Raw genomic sequence first — 23,213 nt, 5'->3', positions numbered from 1 at the left:
AGTCCGCTCCTGTGTCCACACATCGCAGGTGCTCCGTCGGTTGTCAAACCCACGAGTTTTTCCCAAGGCAGCTCCATCTCATTTACACATCTTGACACCTCTTCATACAAATCATGCCCCGTAGTTGTGCCATGCATAGGACGTAAAGCCAAAAACTCCTCTGTCACGCTTAGGTTGGAGTCCACTCCGCGGATGAAAATTGACAACTGGGCAATGTCAGAAATGTCGGTGCTCTCATCCACAGCCAAGGAATATGCAATAAAATCTTTTCCCTTTTTCACAAGCTGCTCTTTTAGATTGATGGACAACTGGTCTACTCTCTCGGCAATGGTGTTTCTGCTCAGACTCACATTTAAAAAGAGTTGCCTTTTTTCTGGGCAAACTTCGTCACAAACTTTAATCATGCAGTTTTTGATGAAATCCCCCTCCGTAAATGGCCGGGCTGATTTAGCGATCTCTTCTGCCAAAATAAAACTGGCCTTTTGTAGCCTTTGTTCCATGTCCATATTCTTGTTTTTGTCCGCGTGTTTCGTTTCATAATGTCGTCTCAGATTATACTCTTTCAGTACCGCCACACTTTCTCCACACAGAAGACACACAGGTTTTCCAGCTACCTTCGTGAACATATACTCCGACTCCCACCTTGTTTGAAACCCCCGGTTCTCAGTATCCACCTTCCGTTTTGCCATTTTTGATGGGTATCTGAAAGTTAATTTTACTGTGATGCTGACGACTGCTGTGCCAATAAATATTGAAATGAAGCAGCCTACTGCTCGGTGCGTCACCTTTGCATTGTGGGAAATGTAGTATTGGTGCGTGTAAAAGATCTGCGGGCTGCCGGCTTGCTGCGGGCCGGTTCTAATAATAAATCAAGATCATCCCAGGGGCCGTAAAAAACCTTCTTGCGGGCCGGATGTGGCCCGCGGGCCTTGACTCTGACATATGTGTTTTATACTGTTCAATACAACTTCAACCTAAAATCATGTTGTATTATTTTCCATCCATTTCTGCATTCCCTGCACTCATTTGAGATAATTTCCATACTGCCACAATATGGGAAAAATACTAGGCCTTATTTTAACCAAATGTTGCAATTGCGATTTAATTCAAAACCCTTGGGCGAACTTTTGGAATCATGGAAATATAATGTTTATTCTATGGTTAGAATATAAATAATAGTGTTGTTTGACATGACAACAAATGAAAATGCCATGGATGAGTTATTGTGACAGGGTAGGAACCAAAGTGATGTTCGGTGTTTCCTAGGGGACCATATGATCTTTGGCTACATTAAAACTTTATTCATATGGCCAACATATTCATGCTTCTCCTATTCCTCTTTGATTTAGAAGATACTGTTGCACAAACAACATGCTGATTTAAGCCTCCACCAGTCCTGGTATCAGGCTGTATTAGCTAGCTACGTTTGCTCTGACTCAGTCCTGGTATCAGGCTGTATTAGCTAGCTACGTTTGCTCTGACTCAGTCCTGGTATCAGGCTGTATTAGCTAGCTACGTTTGCTCTGACTCAGTCCTGGTATCAGGCTGTATTAGCTAGCTACGTTTGCTCTGACTCAGTCCTGGTATCAGGCTGTATTAGTTAGCTACGTTTGCTCTGACTCAGTCCTGGTATCAGGCTGTATTAGTTAGCTACGTTTGCTCTGACTCAGTCCTGGTATCAGGCTGTATTAGTTAGCTACGTTTGCACTGACTCAGTACTTTATTAGCTAGTTAGCTCGCCAGCTAACTAGAAAATACAAACTAGCTGTTGTAATTATAGAACACTTGTGGATTTATATTAAGATCAAAGTGGAAACAACATCGTTGTCATCAACATTGTTGCATGTGCTGCATTGACCATGCAGACTGAACGAAAGTGTCTCGTGGTCAAAGCAACAACAAATGCGCTCCTTGAGTGAAGGGGTGGGACTAGGTCTATGTCGCAAAGCAGCAGGGAGAGAGAGAGAGCAGAGAGGAGTGACTCAAGTAGCAGAGTAAACTATAAAAATGAACTTTACATACGGCGTATCACATTTAACAAACCAAACATTAAAATACTGTGATAGAAGGTAAAGTAAAAACCCAAACCGTTTCGTGCATCAATACCTGCATATAGTCAAATATGGTATACCGCCCAGCCCTAACGCACACACATGCATTTATACACACACAGCCAGCTGCTGTGTGCATGTGGTAGTTCCGGTCCTGATTAGATGTTGATTTGATTGAGCTCCCCTTAACTGGACCACTCCAGGTGGGGCTGGCTGGGCGCCGTGCTCTGGGATCGCTAAGAGCTGCCTGGGAGCCGGCACACACTGGGGAATACAATCAGCACATGGCTGGAGGCAGAAAGACACAGAGGAGACAGGAGGAGAGGAGTGGGGGTAGAGGGGGAAAGAAGTAGAGAAAGGAGAGAATCACAGCCAAATGAATCTCTGATGTTTTTGCTGGATCAAGGCTCAAAATGAACTTTATAAAGGTGTTGTATTCCTGACGTGATGCTGTACATCTTCTTTACAGATTCTACAGATGATGGACTCTTATATATGTCAAAAGCAGTGCACTAAATAGGGTGGCTTTGGGGAATAGGGTGGCTTTTGGGATGTTACCTAGATATGTGCCATTGATACAGTGTAGGGTTCTTGTGGAGCTCCCTGCAGTGTGATGTCATTGAGTTGATGAGACACCTATCTGTCACACCTCAGCCAGAGTGATGGATCTGGGTCAGTCACCTAGCAACACACACTGATAACATCCACATGTATCCCTCCACCACCATAGTGTGATGAAGAGTGTCATGGACAGGAATGAAATACATTTAATTAATATCCTGTGAAAACATGAATAATGAATCATATATTCATTATGTTCACAAGGCTATATGACAAAAATCTATAATCTATGATTATTTGATACCCTTTGAGACAGTAGACTGAGAGAATGAGAGACATGTGACTGTGAAATGTTGGCCTGGTTCCAGATCAGGTTAGTGAAATGTGATCACTACCTAAACCCTACAGCATGGTTCACTGTGGTGCTTTTAACAGGGAAGCTGGAAGTTGATACAGTACCCCAGCCTTTATGTATTCTAGTTAAACACTGGCCACACCCAGCTGCCCATTCTGAAGCCCAGTGAACAAATAGACAAATATGAACATTTCTCACAGGGATTTGTATGGAATCAATGATTTGTCCATTCAGAGGCCTATGATGATTATCTACCTTATTTTACCATAATGGCCTCACTTCTATCTCAACACCTGTTAGACAGCTATAGAGAGGTTGATGATACAGAATCCTGAAAAGGGGATTCTATTAAGCTACTGCATGATGGGATGGTGTGTAGAGAAGCAGGTTCCAGGGGATTGTGTACTTCAGTGTGGACGTCAATGTATTAGGATTGTCTGAGGGTTATTCAGGGGCCTGTAGGAAAAAGCTGGGGAGATGGGAGTGTAATCACCTGCCTCTCTCTCTTTTTCTTTCTCTCTCTCTCTCTGTTTGTCTGTGTTCCAGGAGGGGATGGTTTCCATCATCCTATTGCCGGGCATATTCAGAGCCAATAGTGAATAACAACAGGTAAGGGGACCACTCAAGCAGGCAGGTACACACACACACACACACACACACACACACACACACACACACACACACACACACACACACACACACACACACACACAGGTTTCATCCAGACTTGTTGTCTCATAGTGTTTCCTCTACTCTCCTAATCTGACGACCTTTGCTGATCAGAATTCCCTCCTCTCTCTCCTTCATTCTTTCTCTCTTTTCTCTCTCTATCTCTCCCCCTCTCTCTCCACAGTGTGGGGGCTCCTCCCATGCGCAGTAAGAGCGTGGTGAACCTGCTCCACCAGGACACAGAGACAGATGATTCCTCCATGATCCTCCCCCCTCCTGACTACAGCGACTTCCCCAAGAGGAGTGTCCTCCCGGGCAGCAAGCAGCACTCGCCCTCCCTCTCCGCCTCCTCCAGCTCCTCTGTACACACGGTCAGTCAGAGCTATACAGTTACTAGCTACCTGCCCAGAGCTGATACTTAGTACTATACAGTTACTAGCTACCTGCCCAGAGCTGATACTTAGTACTATACAGTTACTAGCTACCTGCCCAGAGCTGATACTTAGTACTATACAGTTACTAGCTACCTGCCCAGAGCTGATACTTAGTACTATACAGTTACTAGCTACCTGACCAGAGCTGATACTTAGTACTATACAGTTACTTGCTACCTGACCAGAGCTGATAGCTAGTGACTGTGTAGTACTAAGTACCTGACCTTATCTGCGGTTCTGGATCATTTCAGTCCTTCTCCATTGTCAGTTGTGTAAACAGGAGAGTTGGCTGATGTTTACATGTGCTTCCTGTCTGCACATAGGATGTTTATTTTAATAACACCTATATAACACCGTAACAATACTTAATAAACACTTAATAACAGCACTTACTGATTACAAGCCACATCAAACCATTAGCACATCCTAATTCCCTAAAGGTTGTCTATACAGTATTTGATGCCTCCTCATATTTGTGAAACCTGTATTGGATAAGATAAGATGTTACTGTATGGTACAGTATAACAGATCATAGCATTGTATAAGACCGTGGATAAGAGGATTTCCCCTTGAGCCAGTATAGTAATACAGTATAGTAATACAGTATTTTAATACAGTATAGTAGTATAGTATTTTAATACAGTATAGTAATACAGTATAGTATTTTAATACAGTATAGTAGTATAGTATTTTAATACAGTATAGTATTTTAATACAGTATAGTAATATAGTATAGTAATACAGTATAGTATTTTAATACAGTATAGTAATACAGTATAGTAGTATAGTAATACAGTATAGTATTTTAATACAGTATAGTAATACAGTATAGTAGTATAGTAATACAGTATAGTATTTTAATACAGTATAGTAATACAGTATAGTATTGTAATACAGTATAGTAATACAGTGTAGTATTGTAATACAGTATAGTAATATAGTGTAGTATTTTAATACAGTATAGTAATACAGTATAGTAATACAGTATAGTATTTTAATACAGTATAGTAATACAGTATAGTATTTTAATACAGTATAGTAATACAGTATAGTACAGTAATACATTCCCGGACTGTTGGACACCCTTGCGTCTGGGAGCCTCTGTCCCACTAAGGGGCTGCTGGGCTGCGGTAGAGTAGGACAGGGCTGGGCCTAGCCTGGAGGTTGTTTAAGCTAAAATACAGTAGTTTTGAATGACAGAGAAGTGTTGGCAATACCTGCAGGTGTAAAGTAGTTACAATGCATTGTGGGACACGCCATGCGTGTCTAATGCTCAACCTACACTCTAGCAATGCTCTCAACTAGCTCTGGCTTTTGCATGTATTCAAAGCCATCAGTCAAAGTTGTGGGTTTTCAAAGTGCAAAAGGCCAATCCGAGGTTGTTTGTGCTTCCCCATCCTGGCTGAATGGAAATTCATGGTAAGAAGCCTAAACACCTGCTGGCGTTGGTTTGGCTGAAGGCATACAAACAGAGAGACTCTTGTCTCCTGTTTAAACTTGTGCAAGCTATAACATGTACATGTGTGTATTTATGAGGATGAGAAGATCACTCTGGTCAAACAACTCCTGTTTTCCCTGTGCAGAAAGCTACATAGAACCAAGCAAGCAGTGAAAGTCCCAGTTAATGTAAAGCTATGCAGGATCCCTCCATCCCATTTCACTAAAGCAGAAACAGCTATTGAAGCCAGACTCCTTAAACCCCCTAAAAGACATGGAGAAGCCCTGCATTGTGTTCAGTTGGTCCTGGGGCCGCCAGTTCCTCTTCGATGTGACATGTGATTTAACCCTCGCTACCCTGGCTCTCCTTTTAGTGTAATGTCAGCACCCAGAATCACATCTCCCACTACTCCATGACATCCGTCACAAGAGACTACTTTTAGTGTAATGTCAGCACCCAGAATCACATCTCCCACTACTCCATGATGTCCATCACAAGAGACTACTTTTAGTGTAATGTCAGCACCCAGAATCACATCTCCCACTACTCCATGATGTCCATCACAAGAGACTACTTTTAGTGTAATGTCAGCACCCAGAATCACATCTCCCACTACTCCGTGATGTCCGTCACAAGAGACTACTTTTAGTGTAATGTCAGCACCCAGAATCACATCTCCCACTACTCCGTGATGTCCGTCACAAGAGACTACTTTTAGTGTAATGTCAGCACCCAGAATCACATCTCCCACTACTCCATGATGTCCGTCACAAGAGACTACTTTTAGTGTAATGTCAGCACCCAGAATCACATCTCCCACTACTCCGTGATGTCCGTCACAAGAGACTACTTTTAGTGTAATGTCAGCACCCAGAATCACATCTCCCACTACTCCGTGATGTCCGTCACAAGAGACTACTTTTAGTGTAATGTCAGCACTCAGAATCACATCTCCCACTACTCCGTGATGTCCGTCACAAGAGACTACTTTTAGTGTAATGTCAGCACCCAGAATCACATCTCCCACTACTCCATGATGTCCGTCACAAGAGACTACTTTTAGTGTAATGTCAGCACCCAGAATCACATCTCCCACTACTCCGTGATGTCCGTCACAAGAGACTACTTTTAGTGTAATGTCAGCACTCAGAATCACATCTCCCACTACTCCATGATGTCCGTCACAAGAGACTACTTTTAGTGTAATGTCAGCACTCAGAATCACATCTCCCACTACTCCGTGATGTCCGTCACAAGAGACTACTTTTAGTGTAATGTCAGCACCCAGAATCACATCTCCCACTACTCCGTGATGTCCGTCACAAGAGACTACTTTGGGTGTAATTAGCTGTACCTACAGTACAGGCTGGAAATCCCGTTCATCACAAACACACTAGAAATAGCAACAGGAGGAAACATAAGCTGCTGCCCTCGTGGCTGTACAGGTCAGTGGTGACCCAGAGAGGGCAGGTTGTAGTTTGATGTTTGGCCCTCCTGTGTGAGAGGTTGAATGGAGAAGTCTGGGAAAGACAATACACTTCTCAACTTCTCTTTTCTTTCACTGCGGTGAAATATTCATTAGGCTACACTCTGCTGTGTCCCGAGTCCGGACGTGTGTGTGTGCACGTGCGCTGTGTGTGTGGCCATTATTATGCCTGGCTATCAGTGTACACTGAGTGTACAAAACATTGAGAACATCTTCCTAATATTTTGCCCTCAGAACAGCCACAATTGGTCTGGCCATGGACTCTACAAGGTGTTGAAAGCGTTCCACAGGAATGCTGGTCCATGTTGACTCTGAAGCTTCCCACTGATTTTTTTTGTCAAGTTTCCTGGATGTCCTTTGGGTGGTGGACCATTCTTGATACACACAGGAAACTGTTGAGCATGAAAAACCCAGCAGCGTTGCAGTTCTTAACACAAACCATTGCGCCTGGCACCTATTACCACATCCTGTTCAAAGGCACTTCAATGTTTTGTCTTGCCCATTCACCCTCTGAGTGACACACATACACAATCCATGTCTCAATTATCTCAAGGCTTAAAAATCCTTCTTTAACCTGCCTTCCCCCCTTCATCTACACTGACTGAAGTGGATTTAACAGGTGACATCAATGAGGGATCATATCTTTCACCTGGTCAGTCTGTCATGGAAATGTTCATCGTGTTTTGTACACTCAGTGTACATACATCTGGTGGCACGGCTCCGACCCAGCCTTCCATTGGATTCCACTCTGGGTGAACCTGACACCTGGAACCTGACACTCTCCTTCTCTTTCCTTCTCTGCTTCTCCCCTCTCTCTCCCTGTCTGACTTCCCTCTCTCTCCCTGTCTGTCTTCCCTCTCTCTCCCTGTCTGACTTCCCTCTCTCTCCCTGTCTGACTTCCCTCTCTCTCCCTGTCTGACTTCCCTCTCTCTCCCTGTCTGTCTTCCCTCTCTCTCCCTGTCTGTCTTCCCTCTCTCTCCCTGTCTGTCTTCCCTCTCTCTCCCTGTCTGTCTTCCCTCTCTCTCCCTGTCTGTCTTCCCTCTCTCTCCCTGTCTGACTTCCCTCTCTCTCACTGTCTTACTTCCCTCTCTCTCCCTGTCTGACTTCCCTCTCTCTCCCTGTCTGACAGACTCTTTCTGCCCCGGCCACCCATCTCCCTCCCTCTTTCTGCCCCGGCCACCCATCTCCCTCCCTCTTTCTGCCCCGGCCTCCCATCTCTCTCCCTCTTTCTGCCCCGGCCACCCATCTCTCTCCCTCTTTCTGCCCCGGACACCCATCTCTCTCCCTCTTTCTGCCCTGGCCTCCCATCTCTCTCCCTCTGTCTGTCTCGGCCCCCCATCTCCCTCCCTCTGTCTGTCTCGGCCCCCCATCTCTCTCACTCTTTCTGCCCTGGCCTCCCATCTCTCTCCCTCTTTCTGCCCTGGCCTCCCATCTCTCTCCCTCTGTCTCTCTGGCCTGGCCCCCCATCTCTCTCCCTCTGTCTGCCTCGGCCCCCCATCTCTCTCCCTCTTTCTCTCTCCCTCTGTCTCTCTGGCCCGTCCCCCCATCTCTCTCCCTCTTTCTCTCTCCCTCTGTCTCTCTGCCCTGGCCACCCATCTCTCTCCCTCTGTCTCTCTGGCCCGGAACCCCATCTCTCTCCCTCTGTCTCTCTGGCCCGGCCCCCCATCTCTCTCCCTCTCTGTCCCAGCCCCCATCTCTCTCCGTCTCTCTGGCCCGGCCCCCCCATCTCTCTCCCTCTCTCTCTGTCCCATCTCTCTCCCTCTGTCTCTCTGCCCTGGCCACCCATCTCTCTCCCTCCCTCTCTCTGGCCCGGAACCCCATCTCTCTCCTTCTTTCTCTCTCCCTCTGTCTCTCTGGCCCGGCCCCCCATCTCTCTCCCTCTCTGTCCCAGCCCCCATCTCTCTCCCTGTCTCTCTGGCCCGGTCCCCCATCTCTCTCCCTCTCTCTCTGTCCCATCTCTCTCCCTCTGTCTCTCTGGCCCAGCCCCCCATCTCTCTCCCTCTCTGTCCCAGCCCCCCATCTCTCTCCCTGTCTCTCTGGCCCGGCCCCCCATCTCTCTCCCGCTGTCTCTCTGTCCCAGCCCCCCATCTCTCTCCCTCTCTCTCTGTCCCATCTCTCTCCCTCTGTCTCTCTGGCCCAGCCCCCCATCTCTCTCCCTCTCTCTCTGTCCCAGCCCCCCATCTCTCTCCCTCTCTCTCTGCCCTGGCCACCCATCTCTCTCCCTCTGTCTCTCTGGCCCGGACCCCCATCTCTCTCCCTCTCTCTCTGTCCCAGCCCCCCATCTCTCTCTCTCTGGCCCAGCCCCCCATCTCTCTCCCTCTCTCTCTGGCCCGGCCCCCATCTCTCTCCCTCTCTCTCTGGCCCGGCCCCCCCATCTCTCTCCCTCTGTCTCTCTGTCCCAGCCCCCCATCTCTCTCCCTCTCTCTCTGGCCCGGCCCCCCATCTCTCTCCCTCTCTCTCTGGCCTGGCCCCCTATCTCTCTCCCTCTGTCTCTCTGTCCCAGCCCCCCATCTCTCTCCCTCCCTCTCTCTGTCCCAGCCCCCCATCTCTCTCCCAGTGTGTGATTCTGATTCTAGTAGGTACTTATCCTCCATTCATGCTGTATGAGTCAGCCAGACAGACAATCAGTTCCGGAACATCGATAGTAACATGTTTTACCAATGAAACACATTGTATTTAACAGTGCTGGACTACACCAACCTGCTCTGCTCCCATTCATCAAACAACACACAGAGATAGAGCAGGGGTTGAGGTGGTGGACACTGCTCTGGGATGCTCCCAAACGGCACCATATTCCCTATATAGTGCACTACATTTGACCAGGGCTCGGGTCAAAAGTAGTGCACTAGATAGGGAATAGGGGGCCATTTAGGACAAAGCCCCACTCTGTGGAGATGGGGAATCTATCTATGAGTCATGTGTTCAGTTATACTGTGTAGGTGAACACACAGGATGAGATTTGTGTAGTAGGCAGGTTTGTGCACAAACCCCTCGCTTGAAATATTTTCATAATTCATATCTGGAAATTCATAACATATCAAATGCCTCTGTAGCTCAAATTGTAAGCCAGCTAGTTACAGTGCTTCCTGAAGACGTTGTATTGTTTTATGGAACCTTTATTTAACTTGGCAAGTTAGTTTAGAACAAGTTATTATGTACAATGACGGCCTACCCCGGCCAAACCCAGACAACGCTGGGCCAATTGTGCGCCGCCCTATGGGACTCCCAATCACGTCTGGATGTGATACAGCCAGGAATCGAACCAGGGATTGTAGTGACGCCTCTTGCACTGAGATGCAGTGCCTTAGACCGCTGCGCCACTCACAGGGGGTGGGGTGTGTGTAGGTGTAGACTGGGGGTGGGGTGTGTGTAGGTGAAGACTGGAGGTGGGGTGTGGGTAGGTGAAGACAGGGGGTGGGGTGTGGGTAGGTGAAGACTGGGGGTGGGGTGTGGGTAGGTGAAGATAGGGGGTGGGGTGTGGGTAGGTGAAGACTGGGGGTGGGGTGTGTGTAGGTGAAGATAGGGGGTGGGGTGTGTGTAGGTGAAGACTGGGGGTGGGGTGTGTGTAGGTGAAGACTGGAGGTGGGGTGTGTGTAGGTGAAGACTGGAGGTGGGGTGTGGGTAGGTGAAGACAGGGGGTGGTGTGTGGGTAGGTGAAGACTGGGGGTGGGGTGTGGGTAGGTGAAGACTGGGGGGGGGGGGGGGGTGTAGGTAAAGACTGGGGGTGGGGTGTGGGTAGGTGAATAGCGTGCTGTGAATGTTTTTCCATACAATGAAAAGAATAACTAGCTGTGTAGGTGAGTCTGAACAACACTTCCTGTTTCTCTCGGTGTGTAGGTGAGAGCACGACAAGTGGAGTAACTCTGTGTATGTAGGTGCGTGTGTCGTGACTGGACTGTGTGTAGGTGTGTATGCGACAAGAGATTGTTGTTGTGTGTGTGTGTATATGACACACACCTCCAGGGCTGTCTTTGAAGGAGGCATGGATGGTATAGTGGTGAGTCATTCATTCCAGACTACCAGCCACATATAGCTCTGTCCTTGTGAATGAGATTATAGTTAGTTCATAACTGGGATCACTCACTTCTCTTCATCTCCTTTGGGACACGACTAGGTCTGATTGTCATGTTTAATACTGATAATGTGCTCATCTAACAGATGCTAAACTCATTCAGTACATGTGGCCCCTGCAGGAATCAAACCCACAACTCTGCTGTTACAAACTCCAGGACCCAGGTCTTTATTGTGCTAGTATGACCAGTGCCATAAAGGAGAAGTCTTTTCCCCATTCATCAGATTTGGCTGCAGGGAGCGAATGAGGGGAGGGAATTAGAAGGAGAAGAGGGTGGGATAGAGGGAGGGGTGGGGGCACACAGGAATGCTCTGTCACCATGAGAAAAATGCTTTCTTGCTGGTTCTGCCCTTTGTGTAGAAAGTGAGGCAGATGAATACAGAGAAACGGGTTAAAGAAACAGAAAGAGAAGAGACTGACGTAGCGAGAGCAGAGGTACTACAGGAATGTATCAGAAAGTATCGAGAGAAATGGTGTGTGTGTGTGTGTGTGCTGACACCCTGCACTCAGTCTGATTAGGACTAGGATTAAAACTACACATCTGTCCAGGATGTCAAGAGGATGTTAGGACAGCAGTCACTAAGGTCAATGTGTGTCTGGCTACATCTGCCTGCCTACCCCTCTCTAGGGCTAATGCTGTTCTGTAGGCTCAATGCTGTCCTCTGGTGGTGGCATCCCAGCACTACAGCTGAGAGACTACCAGTGATGCGTGGGTCAGCAGTTTGTTCACCAGCACCCACCCGAATTGCTAGTAACCCATCCGCAACCTCCTGACTATATGTGATAAAGTGAAAATCTGAGGCCCACACTCAATCCTAACCTGCAAATATAGAAAATGTGAGGAACAATTCTTTGACTGGCCTTTTTGAATAAACCTATGTTTCTGCTTATAATTTCCGACATTTTGGTAGGCTGTGTGTTTGTCAACTTGTTTATAATTAAATACATGCAGCTTCTCTTCTGCCAGTAGTTGTTGCCCTAGAAGACTAAATAAACCCTTGCTCACCAGAATAATGTCATAAATCGATAGAGTGAATGCTTCAATTTAGTTGACAGGGTAAAGTTACTTCTTTTGCAAAGACATTTAGGGACCGGGGGAAAAATGCAATAACTCCAGTTTTAAGGAAATTAAAAGCTGTTATAAAGACCCAACATGTTTTTTAAAATAAGATTTCAGTTCAGCTTGGGTGCATATTTTATGTGGTTGAAATACTATCTGCTTTTATGATGCTGTACATTTGCTGTATCATTTCACTGTAAGAAATGCTTCATTTTATGGGTTAATATTAAAACTATGTGAGAGGTTATAGACCTACACTCTGTTCAGATTTCAGTTATACTACTATTCTATCTAACCCATCTGAAACGGTACAGTTCCCTTGATGTGCAAGTCCCTGTGTTGTGACTGTGACCTCAGTCATCACACATCTTTCCCCAACATTAGACTACGGTTCTGGCCTGCTGTTCTTTCACAGCATTTCTCTTATTGAATTCAACTCTGACATTGTCCTTTTGGTCTCAGAATTCTACAAAAATGATACATTTATGGATTTTTAATGCATTGTTTTCTCTTTATTCAACCCACCCAATATTTAATGACCCTAAACCCACCCCTCCCCGCCATATAACTACAGGGATTGCAGGTTATGAGTCAACCCACCCCTCCCCGCCATATAACTACAGGGATTGCAGGTTATGAGTCAACCCACCCATCTCTACACAGTACAATAGGACAGTGTTTCCCCATCCTGGTCCTGGGATACACTGTCCCTTCCAGAAGAGCCATTTTCCAGTGTCAGTGTTCTGAGGTGATGAAGCATTCTCCTCTCCAGACCTGGGTTCAACACCTATCTATTGAGAGGACCTGTTGCAATGGAACCAACAGAACAGTCTCAATAGTCTAGTTGAAAACCACATCATTTGTCACTCCAGGCAGACTCCAGCAATCACTCAAAGTATTTGAAAGATTTTAAATAGCATTTGAACCCAGGTCATCTCCTGTTTGTCACAGTCACAACACTCACCAGTCTGCCCTACCAAACCTGTCTGAGGAGGGGTAGTCTGTGGTGTGGTCTCCATGGGCAACACACAACACTCACCAGTCTGCCCTACCAAACCTGTCTGAGGAGGGGTAGTCTGTGGTGTGGTCTCCATGGGCAACACACAACACTCACCAGTCTGCCCTACCAAACCTGTCTGAGGAGGGGTAGTCTGTGGTGTGGTCTCCATGGGCAACACACAACACTCACCAGTCTGCCCTACCAAACCTGTCTGAGGAGGGGTAGTCTGTGGTGTGGTCTCCATGGGCAACACACAACACTCACCAGTCTGCCCTACCAAACCTGTCTGAGGAGGGGTAGTCTGTGGTGTGGTCTCCATGGGCAACACACAACACTCACCAGTCTGCCCTACCAAACCTGTCTGAGGAGGGGTAGTCTGTGGTGTGGTCTCCATGGGCAACACACAACACTCACCAGTCTGCCCTACCAAACCTGTCTGAGGAGGGGTAGTCTGTGGTGTAGTCTCCATGGGCAACAGATGCAAAAAGTCCCAGAAATGTTGTACATTTGGTATGGAAATTATATTTTTGCATGTGAATGAATCATTGTTGGGTTGGATTCCATCATGGAGAGTAAATGAATCATTGTTGGGTTGGATTCCATCATGGAGAGTAAATGAATCATTGTTGGGTTGGATTCCATCATGGAGAGTGAATGAATCATTGTTGGGTTGGATTCCATCATGGAGAGTAAATGAATCATTGTTGGGTTGGATTCCATCATGGAGAGTAAATGAATCATTGTTGGGTTGGATTCCATCATGGAGAGTGAATGAATCATTGTTGGGTTGGATTCCATCATGGAGAGTAAATGAATCATTGTTGGGTTGGATTCCATCATGGAGAGTGAATGAATCATTGTTGGGTTGGATTCCATCATGGAGAGTAAATGAATCATTGTTGGGTTGGATTCCATCATGGAGAATAAATTAATCATAGTTGGGTTGGATTACATCATGGAGAGTAAATGAATCATTGTTGGGTTGGATTCCATCATGGACAGTAAATGAATCATTGTTGGGTTGGATTCCATCATGGAGAGTAAATGAATCATTGTTGGTTTGGATTCCATCATGGAGAGTAAATGAATCATTGTTGGGTTGGATTCCATCATGGAGAGTAAATGAATCATTGTTGGGTTGGATTCCATCATGGAGAGTAAATGAATCATTGTTGGGTTGGATTCCATCATGGAGAGTGAATGAATCATTGTTGGGTTGGATTCCATCATGGAGAGTAAATTAATCATTGTTGGGTTGGATTCCATCATGGAGAATAAATGAATCATTGTTGGGTTGGATTCCATCATGGAGAGTAAATGAATCATTGTTGGGTTGGATTCCATCATGGACAGTAAATGAATCATTGTTGGGTTGGATTCCATCATGGAGAGTAAATGAATCATTGTTGGTTTGGATTCCATCATGGAGAGTAAATTAATCATTGTTGGGTTGGATTCCATCATGGAGAGTAAATTAATCATTGTTGGGTTGGATTCCATCATGGAGAGTAAATTAATCATTGTTGGGTTGGATTCCATCATGGAGAGTAAATGAATCATTGTTGGGTTGGATTACATCATGGAGAGTGAATTAATCATTGTTGGGTTGGATTCCATCATGGAGAGTAAATTAATCATTGTTGGGTTGGATTCCATCATGGAGAGTGAATGAATCATTGTTGGGTTGGATTCCATCATGGAGAGTAAATGAATAATTGTTGGGTTGGATTCCATCATGGAGAGTAAATGAATCATTGTTGGGTTGGATTCCATCATGGAGAGTAAATGAATCATTGTTGGGTTGGATTCCATCATGGAGAGTGAATGAATCATTGTTGGGTTGGATTCCATCATGGAGAGTAAATTAATCATTGTTGGGTTGGATTCCATCATGGAGAGTGAATGAATCATTGTTGGGTTGGATTCCATCATGGAGAGTAAATGAATCATTGTTGGGTTGGATTCCATCATAGAGAGTAAATGAATCATTGTTGGGTTGGATTCCATCATGGAGAGTAAATGAATCATTGTTGGGTTGGATTCCATCATGGAGAGTAAATTAATCGTTGTTGGGTTGGATTCCATCATGGAGAGTGAATTAATCGTTGTTGGGTTGGATTCCATCATGGAGAGTAAATGAATCATTGTTGGGTTGGATTCCATCATGGAGAGTAAATTAATCATTGTTGGGTTGGATTCCATCATGGAGAGTAAATGAATCATTGTTGTGTTGGATTCCATCATGGAGAGTGAATGAATCATTGTTGGGTTGGATTCCATCATGGAGAGTGAATGAATCATTGTTGGGTTGGATTCCATCATGGAGAGTGAATTAATCATTGTTGGGTTGGATTCCATCATGGAGAGTAAATGAATCATTGGTGGGTTGGATTCCATCATGGAGAGTAAATGAATCATTGTTGGGTTGGATTACATCATGGAGAGTGAATGAATCATTGTTGGGTTGGATTCCATCATGGAGAGTAAATGAATCATTGTTGGGTTGGATTCCATCATGGAGAGTGAATGAATCATTGTTGGGTTGGATTCCATCATGGAGAGTGAATGCATCTTGTGACTTACAGTATATCTGGTCTGATGTCTCTTGGGTTTGTTTACAGGGAACCCAACTGAATGGTTTTGGGAAGACGCCTCTTTTCCTCGGGTAAGTCATGCATCATGAAGGTAATATTAACACATCTATCTTAAACTCACAATAACATGTGTGGACACACAATCTTTCTTTCAAATAGTCAGTCATATACTCTACCCACAGTGTAGTCCACATACAGAGCGCAAGGGTTCTATGTTTGGCGCAAAGGAGGCGCAAGTGTCAAATGCACGTTAATTTGCAATTTCGTCATGTAAAAGCAGGTACACTGGCATTTTCCAGCCCTAACGCCAAGTTCAGCAATTTACCTGTCTACCATCAGCTCCCTTGCACTGAAGTGGGAGGGGTTACAATTTTACAGGTGTGTCCTTAAAAACAAGTGCAAAAGTGACAATTTTCATGCAGCACTAATGGGAGGTTTTAAGACCCCCAAAAAGCAGGTCTTAACAGTAATGCAGATGATAATGGCAGGGATTTTGAGAGTGGAAGCACAGCCTATCCAACCATGACACACCGAGTGGAAGCACAGCCTATCCAACCATGACACACCGAGTGGAAGCACAGCCAATCCAACCATGACACACAGAGTGGAAGCACAGCCTATCCAACCATGACACACCGAGTGGAAGCACAGCCAATCCAACCATGACACACAGAGTGGAAGCACAGCCTATCCAACCATGACACACCGAGTGGAAGCACAGCCTATCCAACCATGACACACAGAGTGGAAGCACAGCCAATCCAACCATGACACACCGAGTGGAAGCACAGCCTATCCAACCATGACACACAGAGTAGAAGCACAGCCTATCCAACCATGACACACAGAGTAGAAGCACAGCCTATCTAACCATGACACAGAGTGGAAGCACAACCTATCCAACCATGACACAGAGTGGAAGCACAGCCAATCCAACCATGACACACCGAGTGGAAGCACAGCCTATCCAACCATGACACACAGAGTAGAAGCACAGCCTATCCAACCATGACACACAGAGTAGAAGCACAGCCTATCTAACCATGACACAGAGTGGAAGCACAACCTATCCAACCATGACACAGAGTGGAAGCACAGCCTATCCAACCATGACACAGAGAGTGGAAGCACAGCCTATCCCACCATGACACACAGAGTGGAAGCACATTCTATCCAACCATGGCACACACAGAGTGGAAGCACATTCTATCCAACCATGACACAGAGAGTGGAAGCACAGCCTATCCAACCATGACACACAGAGTGGAAGCACAGCCTATCCAACCATGACACACAGAGTGGAAGCACAGCCAGCCTATCTAACCATGACACACAGAGTGGAAGCACAGCCAGCCTATCTAACCATGACACACAGAGTAGAAGCACAGCCTATCCAACCATGACACACAGAGTGGAAGCACAACCTATTCAACCATGACACACAGAGTGGAAGCACAGCCTATCCAACCATGACACACAGAGTGGAAGCACAGCCTATCCAACCATGACACACAGAGTGGAAGCGCAGCCTATTCAACCATGACACAGAGGGCCCATGGAAGGAGAGATGTGCCTTTTGTGCCAGTGAATCTCGTATTTGGAAACATAAAAAAGGGATTGCTTTAATTTAATTAAAAACCAAGCATAGCGTCCCCTCCCCTTAATCAACGCTGGTATACCAGCATCACATAGGTGTGTCTTGTATCCTGGCAATTATCCAAAAGTAGCCTATGAATAAAGAGGTTTTAAATGGTCTACTGAGAGGGCTTTGACATTTTATGCCCTCATGCTTTTTCATTATTCACAATTCACATATCTGCATTTCGACTTGTTCAGAAGGCTATCCATCCAGTTTCAAAGAGCGCCCCCTTGTCTGATTACCAAAGACACTCCAAACTATTTAGTCGTCCTATAATGCAATATCAACAAGTGGATCTTTAACAAAAATCTGCCTCGCACATAAGCAACGATACGATTGACAGGAGCCTAATACTTTGTATAGACGTGCGAATGTTATGCGTAAAGATATTTAGGCCTACGTGTGCAAACAGTGCCATGGAACGAGAGAAGAGATTTATGTTTCTGACCCAATATTATTTAGAAATATTGTTTTTGATTTAAAATACAACTGTAGCGTTTTTGTTTAATTTGATTCTAAACCAAACGTATTAAAGAGGTTCACCAGGCTGTAATGTAATCAAAAATGTAATCTATGTAATCTCCAGAAGTAATTATTTAGTATGAGAGGGCCATAAACAATAACTAGTAATACTGCAGACTCTAAGGTTCAAATCTCCCCTATCTGGTAAATGTAGTTATAAATTGCTGAGGTGTAGTCACTTCTCAGGACACAAGCTCAAGTACACAGTACAATATGATATATTTAATGTGATGTATTTCCTATTCAACAGAACGGTATGAATAAGGCTTGAAATGACTTATATGCTTTCTAAATATAGTATTTATCAACTACTAATTTATCAACGACTAAGATTTCCTTTATAACTGTAAAATACATATTTCAATCTATGGTGTCCACATATCCATTTATAAATGTCGGTTGGAACCGGTACCAGAACCACTCAGGTCCCCAAAACAGGGGACTTTACATCTATTGTTTAATTTTATACGCTGTCTTTTTAGGCCTTATCAATAGCCTGGTGAATAGAATCTTGCTTATTGTCTACATTTGGTATGTCCATGTCCAGACTGCAATTAACAGCAGGCCTAGCCCCTATATTAAATGGCCTAGCCCCTATATTAAATGGCCTAGCCCCTATATTAAATGGCCTAGCCCCTATATTAAATGGCCTAGCCCCTATATTAAATGGCCTAGCCCCTATATTAAATGGCCTGGCCCCTATATTAAATGGCCTGGCCCCTATATTAAATGGCCTGGCCCCTATATTAAATGGCCTAGCCCCTATATTAAATGGCCTGGCCCCTATATTAAATGGCCTGGCCCCTATATTAAATGGCCTGGCCCCTATATTAAATGGCCTGGCCCCTATATTAAATGGCCTAGCCCCTATATTAAATGGCCTAGCCCCTATATTAAATGGCCTGGCCCCTATATTAAATGGCCTGGCCCCTATATTAAATGGCCTGGACCCTATATTAAATGGCCTGGCCCCTATATTAAATGGCCTGGCCCCTATATTAAATGGCCTGGCCCCTATATTAAATGGCCTGGCCCCTATATTAAATGGCCTAGCCCCTATATTAAATGGCCTAGCCCCTATATTAAATGGCCTAGCCCCTATATTAAATGGCCTAGCCCCTATATTAAATGGCCTGGCCCCTATATTAAATGGCCTGGCCCCTATATTAAATGGCCTAGCTCCTATATTAAATGGCCTAGCTCCTATATTAAATGGCCTGGCCCCTATATTAAATGGCCTGGCCCCTATATTAAATGGCCTAGCTCCTATATTAAATGGCCTGGACCCTATATTAAATGGCCTAGCCCCTATATTAAATGGCCTAGCCCCTATATTAAATGGCCTGGCCCCTATATTAAATGGCCTGGCCCCTATATTAAATGGCCTGGCCCCTATATTAAATGGCCTAGCCCCTATATTAAATGGCCTAGCCCCTATATTAAATGGCCTGGCCCCTATATTAAATGGCCTAGCCCCTATATTAAATGGCCTAGCCCCTATATTAAATGGCCTGGCCCCTATATTAAATGGCCTGGCCCCTATATTAAATGGCCTGGCCCCTATATTAAATGGCCTAGCCCCTATATTAAATGGCCTAGCCCCTATATTAAATGGCCTGGCCCCTATATTAAATGGCCTAGCTCCTATATTAAATGGCCTGGCCCCTATATTAAATATCCTAGCCCCTATATTAAATGGCCTGGCCCCTATATTAAATATCCTAGCCCCTATATTAAATGGCCTGGCCCCTATATTAAATATCCTAGCCCCTATATTAAACGGCCTGGCCCCTATATTAAATGGCCTGGCCCCTATATTAAATGGCCTGGCCCCTATATTAAATGGCCTAGCCCCTATATTAAATGGCCTAGCCCCTATATTAAATGGCCTGGCCCCTATATTAAATGGCCTAGCCCCTATATTAAATGGCCTGGCCCCTATATTAAATGGCCTGGCCCCTATATTAAATGGCCTGGCCCCTATATTAAATGGCCTGGCCCCTATATTAAATGGCCTGGCCCCTATATTAAATGGCCTAGCCCCTATATTAAATGGCCTGGCCCCTATATTAAATGGCCTAGCCCCTATATTAAATGGCCTGGCCCCTATATTAAATGGCCTAGCCCCTATATTAAATGGCCTGGCCCCTATATTAAATGGCCTGGCCCCTATATTAAATGGCCTAGCTCCTATATTAAATGGCCTAGCCCCTATATTAAATGGCCTAGCCCCTATATTAAATGGCCTAGCCCCTATATTAAATGGCCTAGCCCCTATATTAAATGGCCTGGCCCCTATATTAAATGGCCTAGCTCCTATATTAAATGGCCTGGCCCCTATATTAAATATCCTAGCCCCTATATTAAATGGCCTGGCCCCTATATTAAATATCCTAGCCCCTATATTAAATGGCCTGGCCCCTATATTAAATATCCTAGCCCCTATATTAAATGGCCTGGCCCCTATATTAAATGGCCTGGCCCCTATATTAAATGGCCTGGCCCCTATATTAAATGGCCTAGCCCCTATATTAAATGGCCTAGCCCCTATATTAAATGGCCTGGCCCCTATATTAAATGGCCTAGCCCCTATATTAAATGGCCTGGCCCCTATATTAAATGGCCTGGCCCCTATATTAAATGGCCTGGCCCCTATATTAAATGGCCTGGCCCCTATATTAAATGGCCTAGCCCCTATATTAAATGGCCTAGCCCCTATATTAAATGGCCTGGCCCCTATATTAAATGGCCTAGCTCCTATATTAAATGGCCTGGCCCCTATATTAAATATCCTAGCCCCTATATTAAATGGCCTGGCCCCTATATTAAATATCCTAGCCCCTATATTAAATGGCCTGGCCCCTATATTAAATATCCTAGCCCCTATATTAAATGGCCTGGCCCCTATATTAAATATCCTAGCCCCTATGTCAGCTATAGCCTATGTTTAACTATGTTTTTACATATTGAAGCAATGCAACTAGAACAATGTGGACTGCAAACATGTTCAATATATTTAGAAAATATGTGGCAGGCTATTTAATGAAGTAGGCTATAACAGACTAACATTGGAATTGGAGTTGATGAAAACATAATACATAAAATACCATAAATACACAACTTGAAGCAACACATATTTAGGCATGGAGCACGTTCTGATTGACCCAGCTTGAAGCAACACATATTTAGGCATGGAGCACGTTCTGATTGACCCAGCTTGAAGCAACACATATTTAGGCATAGAGCACGTTCTGATTGACCCAGCTTGAAGCAACACATATTTAGGCATGGAGCACGTTCGGATTGACCCAGCTTGAAGCAACACATATTTAGGCATGGAGCACGTTCTGATTGACCCAGCTTGAAGCAACACATATTTAGGCATGGAGCACGTTCGGATTGACCCAGCTTGAAGCAACACATATTTAGGCATGGAGCACGTTCTGATTGACCCAGCTTGAAGCAACACATATTTAGGCATGGAGCACGTTCTGATTGACCCAGCTTGAAGCAACACATATTTAGGCATGGAGCATGTTCTGATTGACCCAGCCTGTTCCTGCCACTGCCACCTACTGTGTCCATAATTCCGGTTGTGAAAATAGCTAAAGTATTCTTGACCCACCCCAAAGCTGTAACGTTACCACCATTGCTAAGATTTACCATTGTTAGGATGGTTCAAATAGGGCCCAAGTGTCATAAAATCATCACACCAGCATTAACCCGTCTGTCTCCTTAGGGGAGGGAACCCGTTCACCGCAGTCAAGCTACGTCCCACAGTCACCAATGACCGCTCAGGCCCAGTCATCTAAACCTCCAGACCCACCCTCCTGTCCACCTCTACACAGGAGCGGCACCTCCAGCTGGGCATCACCCCATGCTGTCCCCCCTCCTCCAGGCGGATGGACCCAGGGCCGGACACTAGTGTACGGGACAACTTGACACTGTGGGCTGCTGTGCTGAAGATCCAGTAATTTCACTACTACAGATGCCATTAGAAATGACATTGTCTAATACACAGTTGCCCTACTGCTGCAAACGCTCTCCCTGAGAAGGTGGGAGGATTTATTTATGTAAACAGATGCACATATATAGATTTTCTAGACCTATTTTTGTCGGTGATGATGAGTGGCGACATACTACATGCGTTCTCGCTGGGCGTGTGTGAAAAGGAGTCGAGGAAAGCCTGAGATTGGGCCGTTGAAATATCAGAAGGTATTTCTGACTCTTTTTTTTTTTTTTTTTGCTTCAATCACTCGTCAAAAAATGTTAGTTGCCATAGGGCAGTAGATAAATGAATGTATGCAATACGGGACCTATGCATCACAATTTACAGAGGTCCTTATGGTAGCGTTGCTCGTTATTGTTGATGTATCTCGAATATGATATGTAAAATTGCATTGTTGCTATCATTACTAAAGACCAACTGCTAGTGACTGTCGAATAGAAGTATACTCATTCAAGGGAAGCGCACATCATTTTTCCCCCTCAACTCCTTCCAAGAAGTGTACAACGAATTTGATTGGTTGAGTGTGTCATTGTCATTTTGCTGATTGGTTTTTCAGTTAAGTGTTCATACAGTGCTGCTGTTACTAGTGGAAGATGTGAGACCTGTTTACCTTAACTCTATATACCAACAGTAATCATTCTGTGAAACGTCTCTCACCTGTCTGTTATTCAAGTAGCCCGGGTCATGTTCATTAGGCACCAAACGGAAGAAAGCAGACTGAAACCTTTGAGGGAAAAATCAACTGTTTTAAAACGTTTTCCCTTACGTTTCCTAATGAATATGAGCCAGTAGTGCTGTGGACATCCATTTTTAAAAGGACATGGTTAAATGGAACTCATAACTTCCCATAGACCGTGCAGCCATTTTGCTTTTATCTTCATGCTTCATGGAAGGCATTTTCAACCTAGTGGCTAATTTGATCATTTTTCTTTGGTCTGCCTTGCCTACTCCCTGAGTTTGGAACGTTGCTGTATGAAAATAAACAAATATACACTGAACAAAAATGTAAACGCAGCATGTAAAGTGTTGGTCCCATGTTTCATGAGCTGAAATAAAATATTCCAGAAATGTTCCATATGCATAAAAAACTTACTTCTCTCAAATGTTGTGCACAAATGTATTTACATCCCTGTTAGTGAGCATTTCTCTTTTGCCAAAATAATCCATTCACCTGACAGGTATGGCATATCAAGAAGTTGATTTAACAGCATGATCACTACACAGGTGGACCTTGTGCTGGGTACAATAAAAGACCACTTTAAAATGTGGAGTTTTGTCACAACACAATGCCACAGATGTCTCAAGTTTAGAGGGAGCGTGCAA

General features: G+C 44.9%; 1 protein-coding gene across 4 annotated transcripts in view; it reads left to right on the top strand.

Annotated features, from left to right (window-relative positions):
- Positions 1-22,894, top strand: part of LOC110485238 (BAR/IMD domain-containing adapter protein 2-like 1) — a 78,710-nt gene extending 55,816 nt beyond the window's left edge. For all 4 annotated transcript variants that reach the window (XM_090194046.1, XM_090194047.1, XM_090194049.1 and 1 more), the window contains 4 exons: positions 3,514-3,576; positions 3,821-4,007; positions 15,748-15,791; positions 21,621-22,894. In XM_090194046.1, the coding sequence (XP_090050172.1) occupies positions 3,514-3,576; positions 3,821-4,007; positions 15,748-15,791; positions 21,621-21,693 (367 nt within the window). In that variant the 3' untranslated portion in view covers positions 21,694-22,894. The remainder of the gene's footprint in view (positions 1-3,513; positions 3,577-3,820; positions 4,008-15,747; positions 15,792-21,620) is intronic.
- Positions 22,895-23,213: the final 319 nt, after the last annotated feature.

Source organism: Oncorhynchus mykiss, chromosome 12 (genome assembly GCF_057628025.1).
Source record: "Oncorhynchus mykiss isolate SJ-2025 chromosome 12, ASM5762802v1, whole genome shotgun sequence".
In the NCBI taxonomy this organism is placed as follows: Eukaryota; Metazoa; Chordata; class Actinopteri; order Salmoniformes; family Salmonidae; genus Oncorhynchus; species Oncorhynchus mykiss.
The sequence above is the reverse complement of the archived record's forward strand: the minus strand, read 5'-3'. Positions and strand labels throughout refer to the sequence as shown.